The sequence below is a fragment of the Osmerus eperlanus genome, chromosome 6 (genome assembly GCF_963692335.1).
Source record: "Osmerus eperlanus chromosome 6, fOsmEpe2.1, whole genome shotgun sequence".
Lineage (NCBI taxonomy): Eukaryota > Metazoa > Chordata > Actinopteri > Osmeriformes > Osmeridae > Osmerus > Osmerus eperlanus.
Genome location: NC_085023.1, coordinates 11303893 through 11322428, shown reverse-complemented (window position 1 = coordinate 11322428; position 18536 = coordinate 11303893). Strand labels below are relative to the sequence as shown.

Here is an 18536-nt window from a genome sequence, read left to right as displayed (position 1 = left end):
ATATTGTCAGTTGAATGTAAATAAAAAATATATTTTAAATACAAAAACTGCATTTACTGTAAAAGCATTCACCCCAGTGTGGCAACACTGTGAAGTGTCTAATGTGAAATTGACACTAGAATCACAACTTTTCAATTGTTTCAAATGTATTGAAGGACACAGGTGTGGGCCAAAATGGATTCACACTCACTCACTCAGTCACTCTCACACACACACTCACACACACACTCACACACACACACACACACACACACGCACACACACACACACACACACACACGCACACACACACACACACGCACCCACACACCTCCTTTAGGTTAGGGAGAAGCCACCTTGCTGTGGTGATTACATCATAATACACCCATAACACTCCACACAACACACACACTCATTTGGGACTGATCATGAATGGGAGTCATCCATCTGCCCTAAAATAGAGACTCCCGAAAATAGCACACACAGTCCTACACACTGACACACAATAAAACAATGTACAAAATGACACGCGTGCCTTTGAGCATAAACAAATACACTGGTGGTTTACAACTATTTAGGAGGCCAAAACAATTTTGTCATATTAAGTCTATTTTCCATAACCATAACAAGTCATTGTTGTCAGGGTAAGGAGTCACTGAAAGTGACTGGAAGATGTACGAATCCTAGGACCCCAAACGAACAGGAAATATCCACATAATCCACTTACTCTTAAGAGTTAGAGAAACAGGTCGGCCACCTCGGCACACTTCGTCTGCACACATAGATCTGTGAATTGTTGCATGTCCTTGTGAGACTGTGAGACAGAGAGAGAGAGGGGAGAGACTGTGGAGAGGGTGGTGGTGGCTGCAAGCTGGGGTAAAAATTAAACTAATATTTTCAATGGCTAGGCCTACTAACTTCCCACGCCTTGTAAATCATTACTTTATGATTAGAACGGGCAGATAATTAGCTATAACCCTCAACTGATCATGAAAACGGGTTTAAGAACTCGCGGTAGGCTACTACCCCGCCCTGTTTTTCGTGAATAACAAAGACTACGTAATACCTTTTAGGAGGGGCCTGTTTTCTGCTCTATCATATGCTAGATAAGTGCGTGCGCATTACACGAGGACAAGGTAACCAAATAAACCACTGTTCCTGTTATAGGTTGGATAAATGGGTACTGGTGTTCGTTATTTGACAAGTTCGGTTAACAGGGAGCGACGTCAAGACACTTGGATTAAAAAAATGGTCAGACCAACTACTAGTTAAAAGTTTCCTTAAACCTTTGTTACCTTTAGTTACTAAACCGGTGACCGTGAAGATATGCGCCGACGGAGTTAAGACTTTTTCTGAAGATACATCTCGATTTGTCTGTGTAGGTGGCGATTTCATCCGCGACCAAACTTTTTTTCATTTAAAGTGACGTGAAGGTAAAGTCAAGTTTGAAAGGTTGTTATAGCCTACTGTAATGTTGCCTTTTTGGCTTTGTTGTTGTTGCTTTTTTGAAAAAAAGAGCTTAGGCTATGTGTCGGGTATGAACCTCTTAAAATAAAGCTTTGTCGGTAGGATAAGTGCACAAAGTTGTAGCTATAGTTGCTGGCGCACTTTCAATGTGTCTCCTACTTCAAGGGTTACAAGCAGCGAGAGGCTTTTTTGAGTTGGAGCTGATAGTTTTAGGCGATTGCTTGTAGTGAGATATCGGCTATGTGGGCCTTAATCTTCTTTAATGATTTTTCACTAGACTCAAAGGTTTGTGGAAATTTCCACGTCCATCCGAAGGCATTGCCCAGCCACCCACACCGTTTTTTAAAACCTTACACGTTAGATAATTGTTGTAGAATACCACACTGATTCAGTCCAACCACAATTATTCAATTTAATAACAAAAGATTAAATCTGCTAAATCTACAGTGCATGAGTACAGACTAACGGGTCTTCTACAGTACGAATGGGTCTACGACTCAACAAATGTATCAAGGAAGGCTTAATATAGGTCTTGTCGAACGGATGTCGCTCTTGCACTTATGCTCTCTTGCGCAAGAAAAGATGGAGACTATCAGGCAGGTTAGGATGGATTGGGATCTCTCATTGACTGTCAAGTTATTAGTAGTCCAAAAAGAAGAAATGCAAATCCCTGACCATTTGGTGTAGCCTATACCTCTTTACACATTAATAAAGAAGTTATACAATAATAAATCAACAACAACAAAATCTAATCAACCACAGAGAGAATGGTGTGTGTTGCAACTCTTGAGGGAAGTCCTTTCAAACGCAGTGTCAAAATACCACCTTACTCCCAAGAAACAAAACTGTGTCTCTGCTTTGTCAAGGGTACGCTATATGTGTCATAAGTCTATACGTGTAACGAATCCATACAAAGGGAAAAGAGAAGTGGTGTTGAAGTCATGTGTTACTTGTGACTGATGTGGTGTATTGTTAATGCAATGTGTCAGTGAATTGTCCAAAGAGAGGAAGTGAATCCCCAATTGTTCCCCAAAGTGTTAATGGTACACACACACTGTAACCTGGGAACAGAAATGAATCACTCTCTGCTGTTATTTGAATTGGGTAGTGTCATAGTGGCGTAAACTGTCAGACAATGCTTCTCAGTAAGACTACACAAGGAGCCAGGGTGTAAAGTTGCTGTGTTTCTGTAGTTTTATGTTGTGCATTAAACACACCACTCAGGTTATGGTCAAGTTCAGTTTTCAGTGTGACAAATATGGTCAGTCACACTGACTAGGCAGTAAGTAGGCACATTTCATTGCACTGCAATACAGTTTTTTATGTCTTTTATATGGAACATGATGAACCCCTTCCGATGTTGGCAATTTTCATCCATTTTATTTGGAACAACCTTGCCAAATTCAAAAGTTACAGTTGAACAGATAAGCCCCTGGTTATATCAGTGTTTGACATGCTTCTCCTGACTGTTGAAACTGCTTGCAGCCAAATGGGGAACAGGATATTAGTCTTTGGAGTGAAGGCACACAATAACTATAAATCAACTCAACATACTTGAGGCAAACACACAGTCTGCATGCAAGCATACAGCCACACAAAAGCATACACACACAACTCCAGAAATACTCCAGAGTCCAGAAATACAAACACACGCACACACACATATGTGTAAACACAAGAGGGGAGGAATGCACTTTGTGCTAGCATATCTGAAGTGGGATTGATGTAGTGCCAGCACTTTGATGGTGAATGACAAACTTGGTACACGGGTCAAAGAATGGCAGGAATATTTCATTAAAGGCATCTAATGTAAAACAAAAGGACATGTATGTTTTGGGACGCATCTATTCCATCCTCAGTTCCTTTGGCTATAGAAAAGGTTGTTGGGCAACCTAAAAACCACTATCTGGATTTTTCTGCCCGTTCCTGTTTTGGTTGGTGTGCATTTAGAAACGGTGAGCATGTCTGTACAGAGACATGTATTAGACAGCAACTCAGATTTGACACACGCAAATGCACTTTATTTGTAATGGCTCATGCAAGGAGGAAACATAAAGGCAAGGACCCCAGAAGTATTTTATTTAAACACTGTATATTATGTTGCAGTCATTTTGGGTTTACTTTTGAGGATTATGTTGTTTAATTGAAATTTCTTTAACTACATGCTCTTGTGGTTCCACTCCTTGGCACATATTTTCTTTTCACAATGTATGCGTCATGTTTTGGCTACCCGAATTTTTTTGGGGGCTATCTCATTGTATATGACCATTGACCCATGCGCTTTTTGTATGCTCTCTCTTGTAAGTCGCTTTGGATAAAAGCGTTTGCTAAATGACTAAAATGTAAATGTTTAACCCTGCTCAAGTCTTTGCAGGTGGATGCTGTTTAGGTTCATGTTTCTACCCTTACATCTGTTTTCATCCAGGTTCCAGTAGTAGGAGATTGATTGGCTAAGAAAATGCAAGTTGTAGTCACTGTGTTAGTTGTTGGTTTGGGTAGTTGGAATGCTACCAGTAAGAGCAACAACGTCTCAGTGCAAGGCAGTGGGCCTGGAATCCAAGACATGGGAGTGCATGTGTGTGCACAATTCATACTGTTAGTAGAGGTGCATGACCTGTCAGAATGAGAGTCTCATGATCATCAGTACACTCCAGTCCTTCAAGCCCCTACTACGTTGGCGTGTGTGATTCCGAGTCACAGAATCTCATGTACAGTGTGAATATTGTTGGACACGCTAGACATTTGGTGTACCCGCCCAAACTGAGACAGCGACACCACTCCCCTGCGTCATGAACTATTTGTGGTGCTTTTTCTTCACACCATGCCTTCGTGACCCCTCCCCCTTTATTCTCTCTATGTCTCTCTCCCCCCTCCCTTTTTCCACCTCTCTACTAAAGAAAAGCATGTGTGTTGCTTCAGGTTAGTATTTGTGAGAGTTGGTGCTCATCCTCCTTTGAGCCCTTTCACTTTTCATTTCCACAAAATTGCTTTTTGACACAAGAACAGAGAACTAAAAACAGAACTTGATACTTCAGAAAGCACGACTCGCATTCACGTTCTTCCTTTGGAAATTCACTTTTGTCAGCATAGCCTCGATGTAGGAAGCCCACTCTGTGAGACTGCTTTGGAGATACCACCCAGTTAATTATTGCTGGTGTGTAAATATTTGTGTAACTGCAGTTTTGGTTATGCTTTGACCCCTTACTTGAGTAGTCAGTTAGATATTGAGGCCTCTCTTCACAGGATACTCCAAATTCTACTCAACTCGTTCAACTGAACCTGATTTGGTTGAATCAACTGTCTTTATTGTGCTAAGGAACCAATATATGCTCACCTGCAGTGCCTGAGGGGAGAGATAAGTCAGGTGAAAACATAGTAACTACATTCCAAAATGGGACCAATTTAGAATTTTTGTACGGACAAACACTGGTTTAGTTTTTTGGTGAGGAATACCACACTTGCAAATCCTGCCTTTTAAATTGGTTTTCAAACTGGTTGTTTTATCTCTCAAACTACATGCCTCCCTCCCCTCCAAGGTAATCACTATTCTAACAAGGTTGAATAGTGGATGGGTGATAGTGTTATCGATCGATTTTAAATCTCAATATACAAAAGGAAGAATGATATTTAAAGGGAGTCAGGTGGCTGAGTGAGGGAATCGGGCTAGTAATCAGAAGGTTGCTAGTTCGATTCCCGGCTAAGCCAACCAAATGACGTTGTGTCCTTGGGCAAGGCACTTCACCCTACTTGCCTCGGGGGAATGTCCCTGTACTTACTGTAAGTCGCTCTGGATAAGAGCGTCTGCTAAAGGACTAAATGTAAATGTTTATTGACTTTGTACTTTGACTTTTGACTGGACTTTTGTATGAAGTAAGGCTTAGTTTTGTCTAAACTGTGTTTATTCCTTTCCCCACAGTTTGCTGGCCCACTCCTCCTCAGTGATGTGCAGCTCAGAATGGGTTAATAGCTGAGACCACAGACAGGGAGGAGACTACCTACAAAACACTCAATCTCACAGCACTGGTAAGACAACACACAAACATTGCCTTCCTCTCCCTCTCCCCCATTGTTTAAGCCTGTGTTCGACCCTGCCCCCACACAGGTTCAAATGTACCAACCATTTAACCAATAAACAGAAGAAACCCCTCCCTTGTTCCCTGGGTGCTAGATCCATTTGTCTAATGGAGTCCTGAAAACGGGCGTGTCGGGGTGTTCACGTATTCATGTGTTGTTGTGCTTAGTTGTTAAGATATTGCAGAATAAGTAAATGGCTTTCTTGTGGCCTCTCTATTTGATGAATCTATGAATGAAGATATTCCCTTTTCTGCTTACGTTCAAGGTTGTCCAAACAATCATGAACTAGCCTACAATCTAACTGTTGCCTGTATTGTAAGCCAAACAAATCCATACTAGGATCACAGTTTGTTACTGACATGGAAACTAATTGTAACCCAGTTATATTCCTTAACTGGGCTGCAGCAAGTCATCCTTATATCCCTATTGAAAAGCCACGCCTGGTGATTTTCCACAAGTCTCCTTGTTTGTGTTGGCAAGAGAAGAGAAGCCCGAAGAGGGTCCTTTGGGACGGAGGTGGAGAGATTTCACTTCCTGTTTTTGATAGCCTTTTAGGGTATCAATATTATATAATATTCTCATTGTCATTTCATCACTATCCTTATTGATGTTGTTGCATTTCGTGGGAGGAGAGTGAGGAAGGGATAAACATACAGATAGAGGGGGGGCGAGTTAGGAAGGGAGAAAATCTGAGGCATTCGTACAGAAGTGTTGCTAAGAAGCAAATGACATTAGCACACATACAGAAAGGGAGGGAACAGGTGAAAGTAAAGACACAAAGGGAAGAGAAATGGAGGCAGCTAGATGGCTCGTGATGAAGGAAAGGTGGAACAGAAAAGGACAAGATACACACTTATTTCACTCCCAAATAGGGAGGCTAAAATATTGGAGTGGTGACAGAAATATGCACACTCAGTCTAGCCCAGTCTTTCATTAGTTAAATGCTCCTAAATCCAGTGGTGCAATCTACATGGAGTTGTGTCAAGTGCACACTTCAAAGTCAAGTGAGATTTTATTTTAAATGTTGTATTACTGCAAAACACTTATGGTGTGTATTTGCATTCATGAATTGTGACTATGGAAGTCCATGTCAGTGTATGGTAGATGGTTGCTTTTGAATTAGAAGAGGGTCTCCAAAACGCACGGAAGACAAATTGAAAGACACACCAAGAGCTCATTTGAATGGTATCAGAGCAGGAGAAACGCAAGTTACTGCCAAGAACAGAAACTCGAGGCAAACTCACATCTGAAAGGCTGTATTGTTCTGTGTTTACCAGTCTGTTTGACTTGATTTGGTGGGGGTGGGTAGGAGTGGGGGCATGGGGAGTTCATACAGGTAGAATCTGACATTTAATACGCCTAATGTTAATCCAAATTATCTTCAGATTCAACGTTATTTTTGCATAAAGACGTTTTTTTTTGTGAAATTGCCTCTCACAAAACTTTGAATGTCCTACTATGCTTTACTTTACTAGATTACTCGCTGCTGAAAGTAACTAGTTACACTACTAGTTACATTACTTTTGGATTACTCCGTAACATCACCTGAGATGCACTATAATTTACTTGCCAAATAACAATATATGTACCATATATATATATGCCCAAATCATCTCAAATTCTTATTATAATGCGACATACACAAGATGTTACGGAAAGACGGCGATTCCACTGTCGAAACAGGCCACATTTCCTCAACTATATATGCTCCTACAAGCCTGTTTAACTCTTGATTTGGTAACCTGCTGTTGGAAGTGCAGTCGTGGCTGTTTAGCTGGTGTCGGCAACGGCAAACTTTTATCGGCATCAGTGTCACTACGTTGATCTTTAGCTACTAATCTGGAGTTGGCATGTTGCCGTTGAAGATGTTTTAAAAGATTAGAAGTTGTGTTCGCGGCGGTGGAGAGGTGTTTTTGGCCTGGGCACAATGTACATTGTACAGTTAAGTTTTTGCCCTTTTGCGCTACTGAAACAAAGTAATGTGCATACTTCCATCCCATAAACGGTGTCCTAAGCGGCTCTGCTATTATGTTTTCGCCTCTTGAATTTTGGGGCTAAGGTCAAAGTGACGAGTGTTACGCAAACACACGTACTGTAAAAGGGAGTTTTATTTTTTTATTTTTCCTGCAGATTGCAGTAATGCAAGTAACGCAAAACATTTTTTATAAGTAACTGTAATGCGATTACTGAAGTTATCAGTAACGCGTTACATTACTGCGTTACAGACAAAAGTAATATTATTACAGTAATCCAACACTGGTGACAAGTCTCTCACAAACTTTATTTGTTCTGTCTAGACAAAGGACCCAGGGCTACATCTGTGTAAATTAATCGGTTCAAAATGCATACCGAATCTCAGAAAACTGGAAACGTTTTTCTGAGATATATGAAAACAACTGCGTATCCGAAAGGCACACACTTTTGTTTTCATGCATCCTAATTTACTTGTGATTGTGCGCACGTAAACAAGCTCCTTGTCCACACCCCATTAACTCCCATATTTGACCTTGCATGGTTGTTGAAATTAGGTTGTTAATTAGTCTGGTTTCCCAATAATTTTCTCGATGAACCCGTTCTGGACAATGAGTGATTCTTGCAAAGACAATAACTTTAAAAAGAGAAATTATACAGTACATTAAATGGATGTATCCATTTACAAAATAGAGTTGGAGGAACCTTGTTTGATGGCCTTAGTAGTGGGATCACAAACAAGGCCAAGCAGCTTCAATGTAGACAAATAATGACAACAGTAAATGTTGTGGGTGCCAGGTTGCCGTTGACAATATGAAAAACAAATGCCTCAAACAGAAGGCAAAAAAGTGCACTGCCACACACTGGGACACTCTTAATGCCTCTGGTGGTCTCTCTCCCATGGATAAGTGTGTATATCTACAATTCTAGTGAACATCTATCAGTTGAATAGTGGGAGAGTTCATATCGCACCTTCGCACACTGTCTTTACTGCAAAATTTTATAATTTATTACATGTATAAGTTCTAGCAGACACCTTTTGTCAAAAGCGGCATTCATTACCCTCCATGGTGCAGTTGATAATCAGGACAGGAACAGTTTTACCATGGTTGGTAACGGGGTATGTTTTTTAAGATGCAACAAATTCCTTATACACAAAAGGGCCAGTTTCACATATACCACGAGAAGTAATGTATATTTAAGTGTTTGCGTACAGTGCTCTGAGGTCCAGACTACTGTCTTCAGACCTCATCGAGAAGTCAGCAGTGACTGTGAGTTGCGTAGTTGAACGGGGAATCCATTTTACCTCTGGAGAGCAAGAACTTAGAAGCTTCCCTGGGTGGTTGAGTGGCAAACCTTTCCCTTCGATAATGAGCACAATTTAAACAAATTGGTAGTAAATTAGGCATAATTCCTTAGTGGTCCAAATTAACAAATTATATTACTGGGCTCAAGCTGTTCATCTTTTTGTCATAAATTGCTTAATTGATATGTTAACAAATAACCATTGTAGACCAAGTAAACTGTTATTATTTATGCGTACTTTCTCTCTTTGCCTTTTGTCATATCCCACTGACTAAAACAGCACGCATGGTGTCTAAATTGTGCAGAATTACACAGATTCTAACGTCCCATCTGAAACTGTCTAGAAACAGCCATATGCAGCTTGGCCCCTGATGAATGGTAGCACACACACACACACACACAGATATGTCACAGGTTTAACCTACGATATTGTGTCCGTTCAGGCAGAACTAATGACTGAAGTTTTCTGTTGAAAGCTGGAGCCATATCGTAAAACTCTCAAGATGTTCAGTCGGTGATGATTATTATAATTATTCTTTATACATTATGTTGTTTTACTTAGCCAAAATATCTTTTTGCTTCCATTAATGTTGTGATTGGTATCATGGGGGCTTTGGAATGTGGCACATGACTGCTGTAGTCTTGCCTAAACACATCTATTCCTTAAATAACTTCAAATTAGGCTCTTTGGGCATTTCAAAGCTCTCTTTTATATTTTTATATTTTGTCAAATGCCATCGTGACTGAACTGAGTGGAAATTAGATTTTAAATGTAGACGTTTCCCCCACAATGTGTTTGTTCATGTGATTGTGTATGTTGTCTACAATTAGTTCCTTTATCACATCCCTCTTTTCTCTCTGTTGTGTAAAGGGGGTGAGAGGGAGAGGACTGAGAGATGGGCTTGCTGCGGAGGAACCTCAAGGTCCTGGGGACGGTAATGATGGTCAACCTCTTTATCTTCATCCTCATGTCCCGCAACAGCGGGCAGGACAAGAACGAGCACCAAAAGGTACATGTGCCATCCAAACCCTTCTGGGCCAAACAGACTCCTCACCAGGCCTACTGGAACCACCAACAGCAGATCCTGGACCTCCAGCACAATCCCATCTTTGCAGCCAATAACAGTGCTCTAGATGCCAAGGTTGTGGATTGGCTCAACGACACAGGCCTGAAACTCAACCCCTGTCAGCCAGACTTCCGAGTCCCCACTCGGGTCAAAGACTTCAACTCCCTACCAGAGCGCTATAAAGACTTCCTCCTGTACATGCGCTGTCGTACCTACCCCTTAGTGGTGGACCAGCCACACATCTGCAAAGAGAAGCCTTTTTTGCTGTTGGCCGTCAAATCCCTCGCGCCGCACTTCGACCGGCGGCAGGCCATCCGCGAGTCTTGGGGTCGTGCGGGCCTTATGGCCAATCAGACAGTCGCCACGGTCTTCCTGCTAGGCAACGCCACAGCAGTCGACCACCATCCGGACCTCTCCAGGATGCTACGCTACGAGAGCATTCAGCACCACGACATCCTCCAGTGGGACTACCGGGACTCTTTCTTTAACCTGACCGTGAAGGAGGTGCTGTTCCTCGACTGGATGCGGACCCAGTGCCCCGATGCCAAGTTCATCTTCAAAGGTGACGATGACGTTTTCGTCAACACCCTGCGCATCTTAGAGTTCCTCAAGGGCTTGACGGGGCCCAAGGCTCGCAACCTGTTTGTGGGCGACGTGATCACCAACGCTGGGCCGCATCGCGACAAGAAGGTGAAGTACTTCATCCCGGAGAGCATGTTTGTGGGGACCTACCCGCCCTATGCTGGGGGTGGTGGGTACTTGTATTCTGGGGACCTGGCACACCGTCTGCACAACGTCTCCCAGCGTGTGGCACTTTACCCCATAGACGATGTCTACACTGGCATGTGCCTCAGGAAGATGGGCCTTGCTCCCGAAAAGCATAAGGGCTTTAGGACTTTTGACATTGAAGAAAAGTACAGGACCAACCCTTGCGCCTACAAGAGTCTGATGTTGGTGCACAGCAGGACACCGCAGGAGATGATTCAGATCTGGTCTTGGCTCAACAACCCTGACTTGAACTGCCAGTGACCTTCTTTGTGGGCAAGGGCGTTTTCTCTCGTCAGTGAGAACTGGTGGTGGCCACTCAGTGGCTAATGTGTAGGAGTCGTCACTTTAAAAAAAAAAAAATTATAAAGGGTTTAAGTGTCCACTGTTGTTTTTATTTTGCTGGGGCCATGCCTGTAAGCTTTGGACATCGGCAGCTTGGTGTTTATCACAATGATGATTCTTGGAACTTTCACTGTTGTTTACCCCAGCTTTCTTAAAGTAGAACCAAAGATTGTCATTGTCATTTTAACAACTAACTGATTGAGGGCATAATGGCACGATCGTGTAAGTGTAACTTAAAATGGTTCACAGTGTTGCGACCAAAAGTCCTCTATACTTCCTCACAGGCCTCCCCCACATTAACCTATCCAGTTTTTGCGTGCACATATTTATATCCCAAATATTTATATGGCCGTTATGATTCTTTTAACATTGTGTGTCTGTCCCCTGAAGGGACTGTATTAAGAAACAAATAGGTGTTTAAGTAGTGGCGTGTTCCAATTACTGTACCCTCTTCCCTGAAGTGTATATAATGATTAACTCATTCTCTAAAGCATCCCTACCTCTCTAATTTCAAATGAAGCTGAATGAGACTGTTTTAAAAGCAATCCCATATTTTTATATTCATGAAGGGAATCGAGAGTGCACACTTCAGGGAATAGAGTAAAGAGCCTGAACACACTATTGTCTGGCTGTTCTGTTCTATAGGTGAAAAGTGTTAAAATAAATCCAAATGCTGTCCTCTTTTCTTCGAAACTCCAGTTAAGATGACTTCTTCTGTCTCTCTGGCTGGTCAGAATTGTAGAAAATATTTTTTAATCGAGACCAAAGCCCAGAGAAAAAGTAATGTTTGATCATCTTCCTTGGCCATTCAGCTATGCCTGTAAGTTATTGCTCTTCCTTCTGAAAACCGAAATATTGGTCCTGTGCATACGCACAGGACCAAGATTCTGATTTTGAACCCAAGCTTTCCATTTCCCCATACGTCGTTAAAAGCATGAGCCTTTAATAATGTGTTTTGTTCGTTTTGGATTTGTCCTTTTATTGAAATGCATTTTGTTCACTGATTTGTGGGTTTATTTTAAGTTAAATGTATTTATTCCCTGCATAATGCTTTGCTGGATTTACAGTTATAATGTTTTGGGTGTTGTTTGTTGCAATTTCTCTGTTCTGTTACATTGCAAAGACATATCTCATGCTAGCTATGTATGGGAGGGATGATGCACAATTTCAGTCCGGTGTTTCTGCTTCCTAATAATGTAGTTGGAGCGCCACCTGCTGGACAGGTGTCTACAGTTCCATTTTAGATACGGGAGCTGGTGTTTTAAGTGGCCCCAATGAACCAAAAGGTCTTGTTCAAACGCTTCCTCTCTTCCTTGTATGACTTGTGTGAATAGGATTCTCTCATCCATATTCCACTTCACTGCTCATTTCATGAGGGAAGTCTTCTCATGGGAATGAGGAAGACTTTGATACAGTAGGAAGAGGAAAAGGACACATCTGAAAAGTATTATAGTGGTACCTAGAACATGCAGCGTAATGCAGTTGAGTGTACCCACATCTCACTGGATCTGCTGAGCAGGGGGTCTATTCATTGACACGTTTTCGAACAGTTCGGTCAATTTTCTTGCGTGTTGCACCTGGTGCTGTCAGGTCAGAAGCTAGGAGAATGTTTACAAGTGTAAATTGTCATATGTTCTGTTATCCATTTAGCCATTATTATTTAACCATTACTTGAGCATCTGCTAACAAGTGACGTCTCGAAGTCATGCAGATAGCCTTAGGAAGTTTCAAGGTCTTGGTGTTCACAGTACTGTCCATTTAGTTCCAAGTTTAAACTTTGTGACAAATTTAGACTTTGTGGCATCTCCATTTATACATAATGGAAGTCAGTTGGTACGTTTATAATTGACAACAATTTCCAAAACTCATTCTAGTTTGATGCAAATCATTTGTGTCTTTGTTACGGTTCCAGTATCAGTATCTACATTTCAGAGGTTCATTTGGACATTTTAAAGGTAATTATGTTTAGGTGACAACTGATTTCTCAAGTTCTCTAAGATGAATGCTCTTTATTGTTGTTGCTGTGAGAAAACACGATATCTTGCTAACCTTTCAATTGGAGTTGCAAGTTTTAGCATCACTGACATATGATATGCATAACATATTCACTGTGAGAAAAATACTTTTATTTGCTGCGTTAAATCATTTGTTTACTCCTGTTGTCTGTATTGCTTCTGTAAAAAACTCATGCTGACATTAGATACAATTTTACAAGTTCTCTAAGATGAATGCTCTTTATTGTTGTTGCTGTGAGAAAACACGATATCTTGCTAACCTTTCAATTGGAGTTGCAAGTTTTAGCATCACTGACATATGATATGCATAACATATTCACTGTGAGAAAAATACTTTTATTTGCTGCGTTAAATCATTTGTTTACTCCTGTTGTCTGTATTGCTTCTGTAAAAAACTCATGCTGACATTAGATACAATTTTACTGTATCAGGACACTGTGTTCATCAACTGCTCCTGCATTTTATTGTTAAGTCAGCCCAAACCTTTTTGAAGCATGTTCTAATTGTGTATGGTTAGACCTGGACTCCTTCTGCACTATAAATACATGTATACCAAAATGTGTCTGTCTGTTGTTAATTGAGTTAAATTAAGAAGCATATACATCCATTGTTCCGTCAACTTCTGTTTATATGGGTTTCCCAAGAAATACGGTGATTCTTATTTTATGGCTTTGATAATTTCATTAAAGTATAATTGAATGTTTTTTTAGTAAATATTGGGTAATTGTTGTTTTTGCAAATGGTGTGAACAATTGTTCCCTCTTTTGTTTATTAGAGCCAGACCATCAAGCAACAGTTTTTTTTGCCTTACAATGTTACATAGAGAAGGGGTTTTTAAAACCATCCCTAAGCTGCCAATGGGGCAACAGAGAACTACATTGTTGACAGGTCTGTGATGAGTAAAGCATCATCAATGATGTGTGTTGAAATCTGAAAAGAGAACAGTGTGTATCAGCCTAAAATATTTTAAAGGGAAATATTTTCATTTGTAAAATGAACTGTAAAATTAATTGTCAATCACATATGGATTAAAAATTGTTTCATTCTGCTGAATCTTAGTTACTGAGTGTATACATGAAGGACGGTAGATAAACAAAGGTGACATTTTAGGAACCTCAGAAGCACCGGGGTATAGTCTTGCTCTCTGGGTTTATCTACAAAGTAACATTTCAATGAAATAATAAAAACATAAAATAACAATATTCACATTTTGCACTATAAAATGTGATGGATGTTTGAGCAAGAAGGTCAAGGTGCAATTTTCAGATTTTTGGGGGGGATACTGCTTGCAACAGTACAGACTTTGTAAGGACAGCTGCAGTACGTAGCCTACTAAAAGTAAAAAGAAGAACTTTGACATAATTGATTTAGGCCCAGTTTCCCAGACATGGATTAAACCTAGTCCCAAAGTAAGAAAAATTCAACCAAGATCTCCATTGAAAAGTTTTTAGTCTAGGACTAGGGTTAATCCATGTCTGGGAAACTGGGCCTTAATGTCTATTGTCAGAGGTTTACAGCATGGCATGATGAACCAGGTCTGTAATTGATAATCACTAACTCTTATCAGCCACACTTCAGGGAGAATTCTGAAATATAAAAGTTGTGCTGAGCCTGGGTAATTACATACAGTAGATGTCAGTGAAGTAACCTGGGAGTATGGTGATGTCTTTGTCATATAACATTTTTATGACTTTAATATTTAGTAGTTCTGTTTAATTTTTTATGTGTAAGGGATATAGCTTTACAGTGCCCTGGCATCATTGTGTGTACAAGATATCAATTGTTCTTAGGTTCCATCTCTCAGTACACAAACTTCTGTTCTGGCCAGGTTAATCCTTCTGCGTGTGATTAGCAGATTAGGGCAGCAGAGGGCAGCAGTGCTGAACAAAAGTCTTCATAGGAACACAAGCTTCACAGACATACTGTAAACACAAACTCATTCACCTCTTCTGCCCTTACCCTCATCATCAAGTGATGCTGAGTGATGAGGGAGTGTGGTTACCATGGCTACATATTCTCAAAGGACACCTCTTGGCTCAGTAGAAAAGGACGTCAATAGGCCTCACTGTGTGTGTGCATGTCCCTAGCCCGGTAGATCTGAAAGAAACAGGATAGCATTAACAACTAGAGAGGGTACAATTTCTGGGGAAATTGTAGGGTGTGCTTGCTTGCGTCGGTTGCACAGGGGTCCGTTTGTGAATGACATTTTTACAACTGATTTCTGTATATTTTATATGAAAATGCATAGTTATTATTTATAAAGATTAAATAGATTTAAAAAAAACAGACAAAAATGCTGCTCATTTACAACTGAAAATACGAGTGACGTGTAGAATGAAATAGATGTCTTCTCATTTCCCCTGCAAGAGGCAGCCTCATCGTTGAATCAAAACGAATACATTTGGCAGACCGGTGTAAAAATTGACCTAATCTCTATGACTTAAACGTCATTTTAAGTTTTTCCCTTCTCGTGATATTTTCAGGCATGTAGCCTACTCATTGCATTCATTCATTAATAAAGAACCCCCTTTGAAGATTATTCTACGACGTTACCCGGCAGTAGAAGATGGAATCGCGATTCAAACAGTACCATCTGCTAACTGAAAATATGCCCCCCAAAACGTAAATAAGCTTGACATTTATTTAGTGGAAAATCGCTCATTCATAAAAAGCTCACTGGTAGCGACCATTGTCAGTAACAACGCAAAATGCGATATAGCCCTGTGTGGAGAAGCTGCCCCGGTAAATTGTACTACTACGGTACAGTACTAGTAGACTACTGCTGTGTTCGTCTTGGTAGCGATTGCGTTGGTTGAATTGGATTTAACGTTCCGTTGTATGGATTAGGCTGAAATTAATTATTTTCATGAACAGATTGACAACGTTTAAGCTGTGGCAATGAAGTTCAGGTTAGTAGTTAGATAGACTTTTGATTTAAGTACAGTAAGGAGAGTGCCGAACATGTTCTGTCGCCGTTTGACTTCCTAAACAGCTGTGTACAGTACTGTAGATGTTTTTGTAGTGTGTCTCGCGTAAGCTACAGCGTTGCAGTTAGCTACACTGGTTTGAAACCACAGGTAATGGTAATTTCACCAACAAATCGTTTACTAATGTCAGAATAAATCCTACAACGAAATGTGAGGAATGTGTATTTTAACGATTGAAAACAGATACATCATAGACCACTGTAGTATGTGTTGCCCGGGCAACACAGGCTATAATGTCATGATGCTAATACTTCAGTGAAATAGTAGACTACTGTTTCCGAAAGTAGATGTACTTCCTTAATAATATCAGCTTATATTGTAGTTACATTACACATCACAATTGTGTGTCATATCACAAAGTAAAATGAGTAAATAGTTATCACCCTGGCCTCTTTGCTTGTGGCGTTTCTGCAGCTGCCTTGCAGTAAAGCTATAGTTAGCCTAGCTATCCTTTAACAGATGCGAAACGAATGTTCTGCCAAAGGTAGTCACGCGTGTTTTCGTGACGTTAGTGACGTAGTGACGTTAGTAACGTCAGTGACTGTGGCTAGAAAATTAGCTGCCTTGCAGTAAAGCTATAGTTAGCCTAGCTATCCCCCAAGTTAACAGATACGAAACGAATGTTCTGCCAAAGGTAGTCACGCGTGTTTTCGTGACGTAGTGACGTTAGTAACGTCAGTGACTGTGGCTAGCAAATTAGCCACCGTTAGCTTCACTTTTCGCCACAAAAACTTAACTTCAGCCTAAACCATGCAACGGAACGTAAATCCCAATAGAAGCAACTCAATCGCTACCAAGACAAAACTTTTGACACCTAGGTTGTCTAGGTAGGCCAAATATTGACTGAGTTTTAGGGGGGCAAAAAGAAATAATAATAATAATAATAATATATATGTGAGAGAACAAAGGTTGTGCTCTCACCGAAAGCTTGAGCACACCCAATGATGTCTATGTCCCTCCTTAATTAGAAGTCACAGTGACTCAGAGTATATTTCAGAAAGCAGCAAGACTTGATCCAGATTTGACTGTTTCAGCACATTGGAGGAGAAAGGGCGTGTAAAGTCATTCTACTTTGTCATATTCTTCTTTTGCTAATCTTTTTTTTCCAGGGGATTCAACGTGCAATGTAAAAAAAACAAAAAAAAACAAAAGAAGCTTGTCAGGTTGTCCAGATGCAGTTCTGCAGTTAGATGGACTCCTCCTTCTCTCTTTCTCTCTTTCTCTCTTTCTCTCTCTCTCTCTCTCTCTCTCTCTCTCTCTCTCTCTCTCTCTCTCTCTCAACAGGGGTGATAGAAGTGAAGAAGCATCAACATAATACCTCACAAATACAGGATGCCTGTCAAATGGGAAGCAATGAGGAACTTTTGGTACATTTTCCTCCTCCCATTTTCTATTTTTTTCTCTCTTTCTCTATCTTTCTTTCTCTATCTCTCTCTCTATCTCTCTATCTCTCACACACACACACACAAAGCTGCTTGTTATTTTACATAGACTCATGGTCCAAGAAGTGCTGCTCATCTATCAAAGTTGGCATGTAATTGTTAGCATTGGTGCATTGGCCATGCCTCATCCCTGTGAGCACACACACTCTCCCTCATTGTCACTCCTACTCTGACCTCAAACAAGCTGTAACAAGTTAGTTACACAGAAGAAGGACAAGTTGTCCAACAACACCCAATATCTTGAGAGAGGTGCTTAGCTTCTTCAGTTCCTAAAGACAGTAATCTTAAAAACAATATGTTATTACACAACACATCTCAGTATCACAATTCACGGAATCAAGTGCCTCGTACATAGAAAGGTGTACGAAGCCAAATGGTGGCACCCACAGAGATTTTCGTTTTTTAGATTAATTCATTTGGACTATCCTACTTTGAAGCCATGGTTATGCAGCCAGTCTGTGCCAGCAGAGTAAAGTGACATGTATTGCGAGACAGGAGGGGAGCAACCCAAACCTCTTCCTTGCTCTTTCACCGCTTTTCCTGCCCCCGGCCTCTGAGAACAGATGAGGACCTTGGAATGCTGCCGTTTTTCCGAATGGAATTCACTAAGCGGAGGAAACACTAAGTCACTGGGAATGCAGACACAGAGTGGTGGTGGGGGAGACTATTTCACTGTCAAATAGCATTTTTTTTGTGGTACATTCATTTGTTTGAAAGTTTTAGGAGGGGAAATCTTTTATGTTTGGTAGGTGGGTATATTTCTTTTTAGAATGCCGAGTCCTTTAATTAATTGGTTGAAGACATGCAAGTCTGTCACATATTGGACCTGCTGCTGCCCTGCACAGGTTAACAGCATCACAGAAATAAATTCTATCAAACGCCATCACAACTTGAAAGTCAAATAACTGAGTATATTTTGGGTCATAAAGTATTGGTGACACATACCATACATCAAATCAAATTATATTTGTTGTTTTTTTTAAACAATGTCACAGAGGGATTCACAGATGCCCATAAAAATGACCCCAAAATCAATGTAAAATGTGTCAGTTTGGGCAGTAGTCAGCTACAGGACTGAGAAGTATAATAATAAGCATGACATCACAGGAGTGTCAGATA

The 18536-nt window shown here is 40.7% G+C and overlaps 1 protein-coding gene across 1 annotated transcript; it reads left to right on the top strand.

The window, feature by feature from the left end:
• The first annotated feature begins 1111 nt into the window (after positions 1 to 1111).
• Positions 1112 to 14035, top strand: b3gnt2b (UDP-GlcNAc:betaGal beta-1,3-N-acetylglucosaminyltransferase 2b). The gene is made up of 3 exons (XM_062463457.1): positions 1112 to 1412; positions 5363 to 5469; positions 9668 to 14035. The coding sequence occupies exon 3, from the start codon at positions 9693 to 9695 to the stop codon at positions 10890 to 10892; it is 1200 nt and encodes a 399-aa protein (XP_062319441.1). The 5' UTR covers positions 1112 to 1412; positions 5363 to 5469; positions 9668 to 9692; the 3' UTR covers positions 10893 to 14035.
• The last annotated feature ends 4501 nt before the right edge of the window (positions 14036 to 18536 follow it).

Coding starts and splice junctions, on each gene's coding strand:
- b3gnt2b (XM_062463457.1), top strand. CDS start 9,693: ATGGGCTTGCTGCGGAGGAACCTCAAGGTCCTGGGGACGGTAATGATG.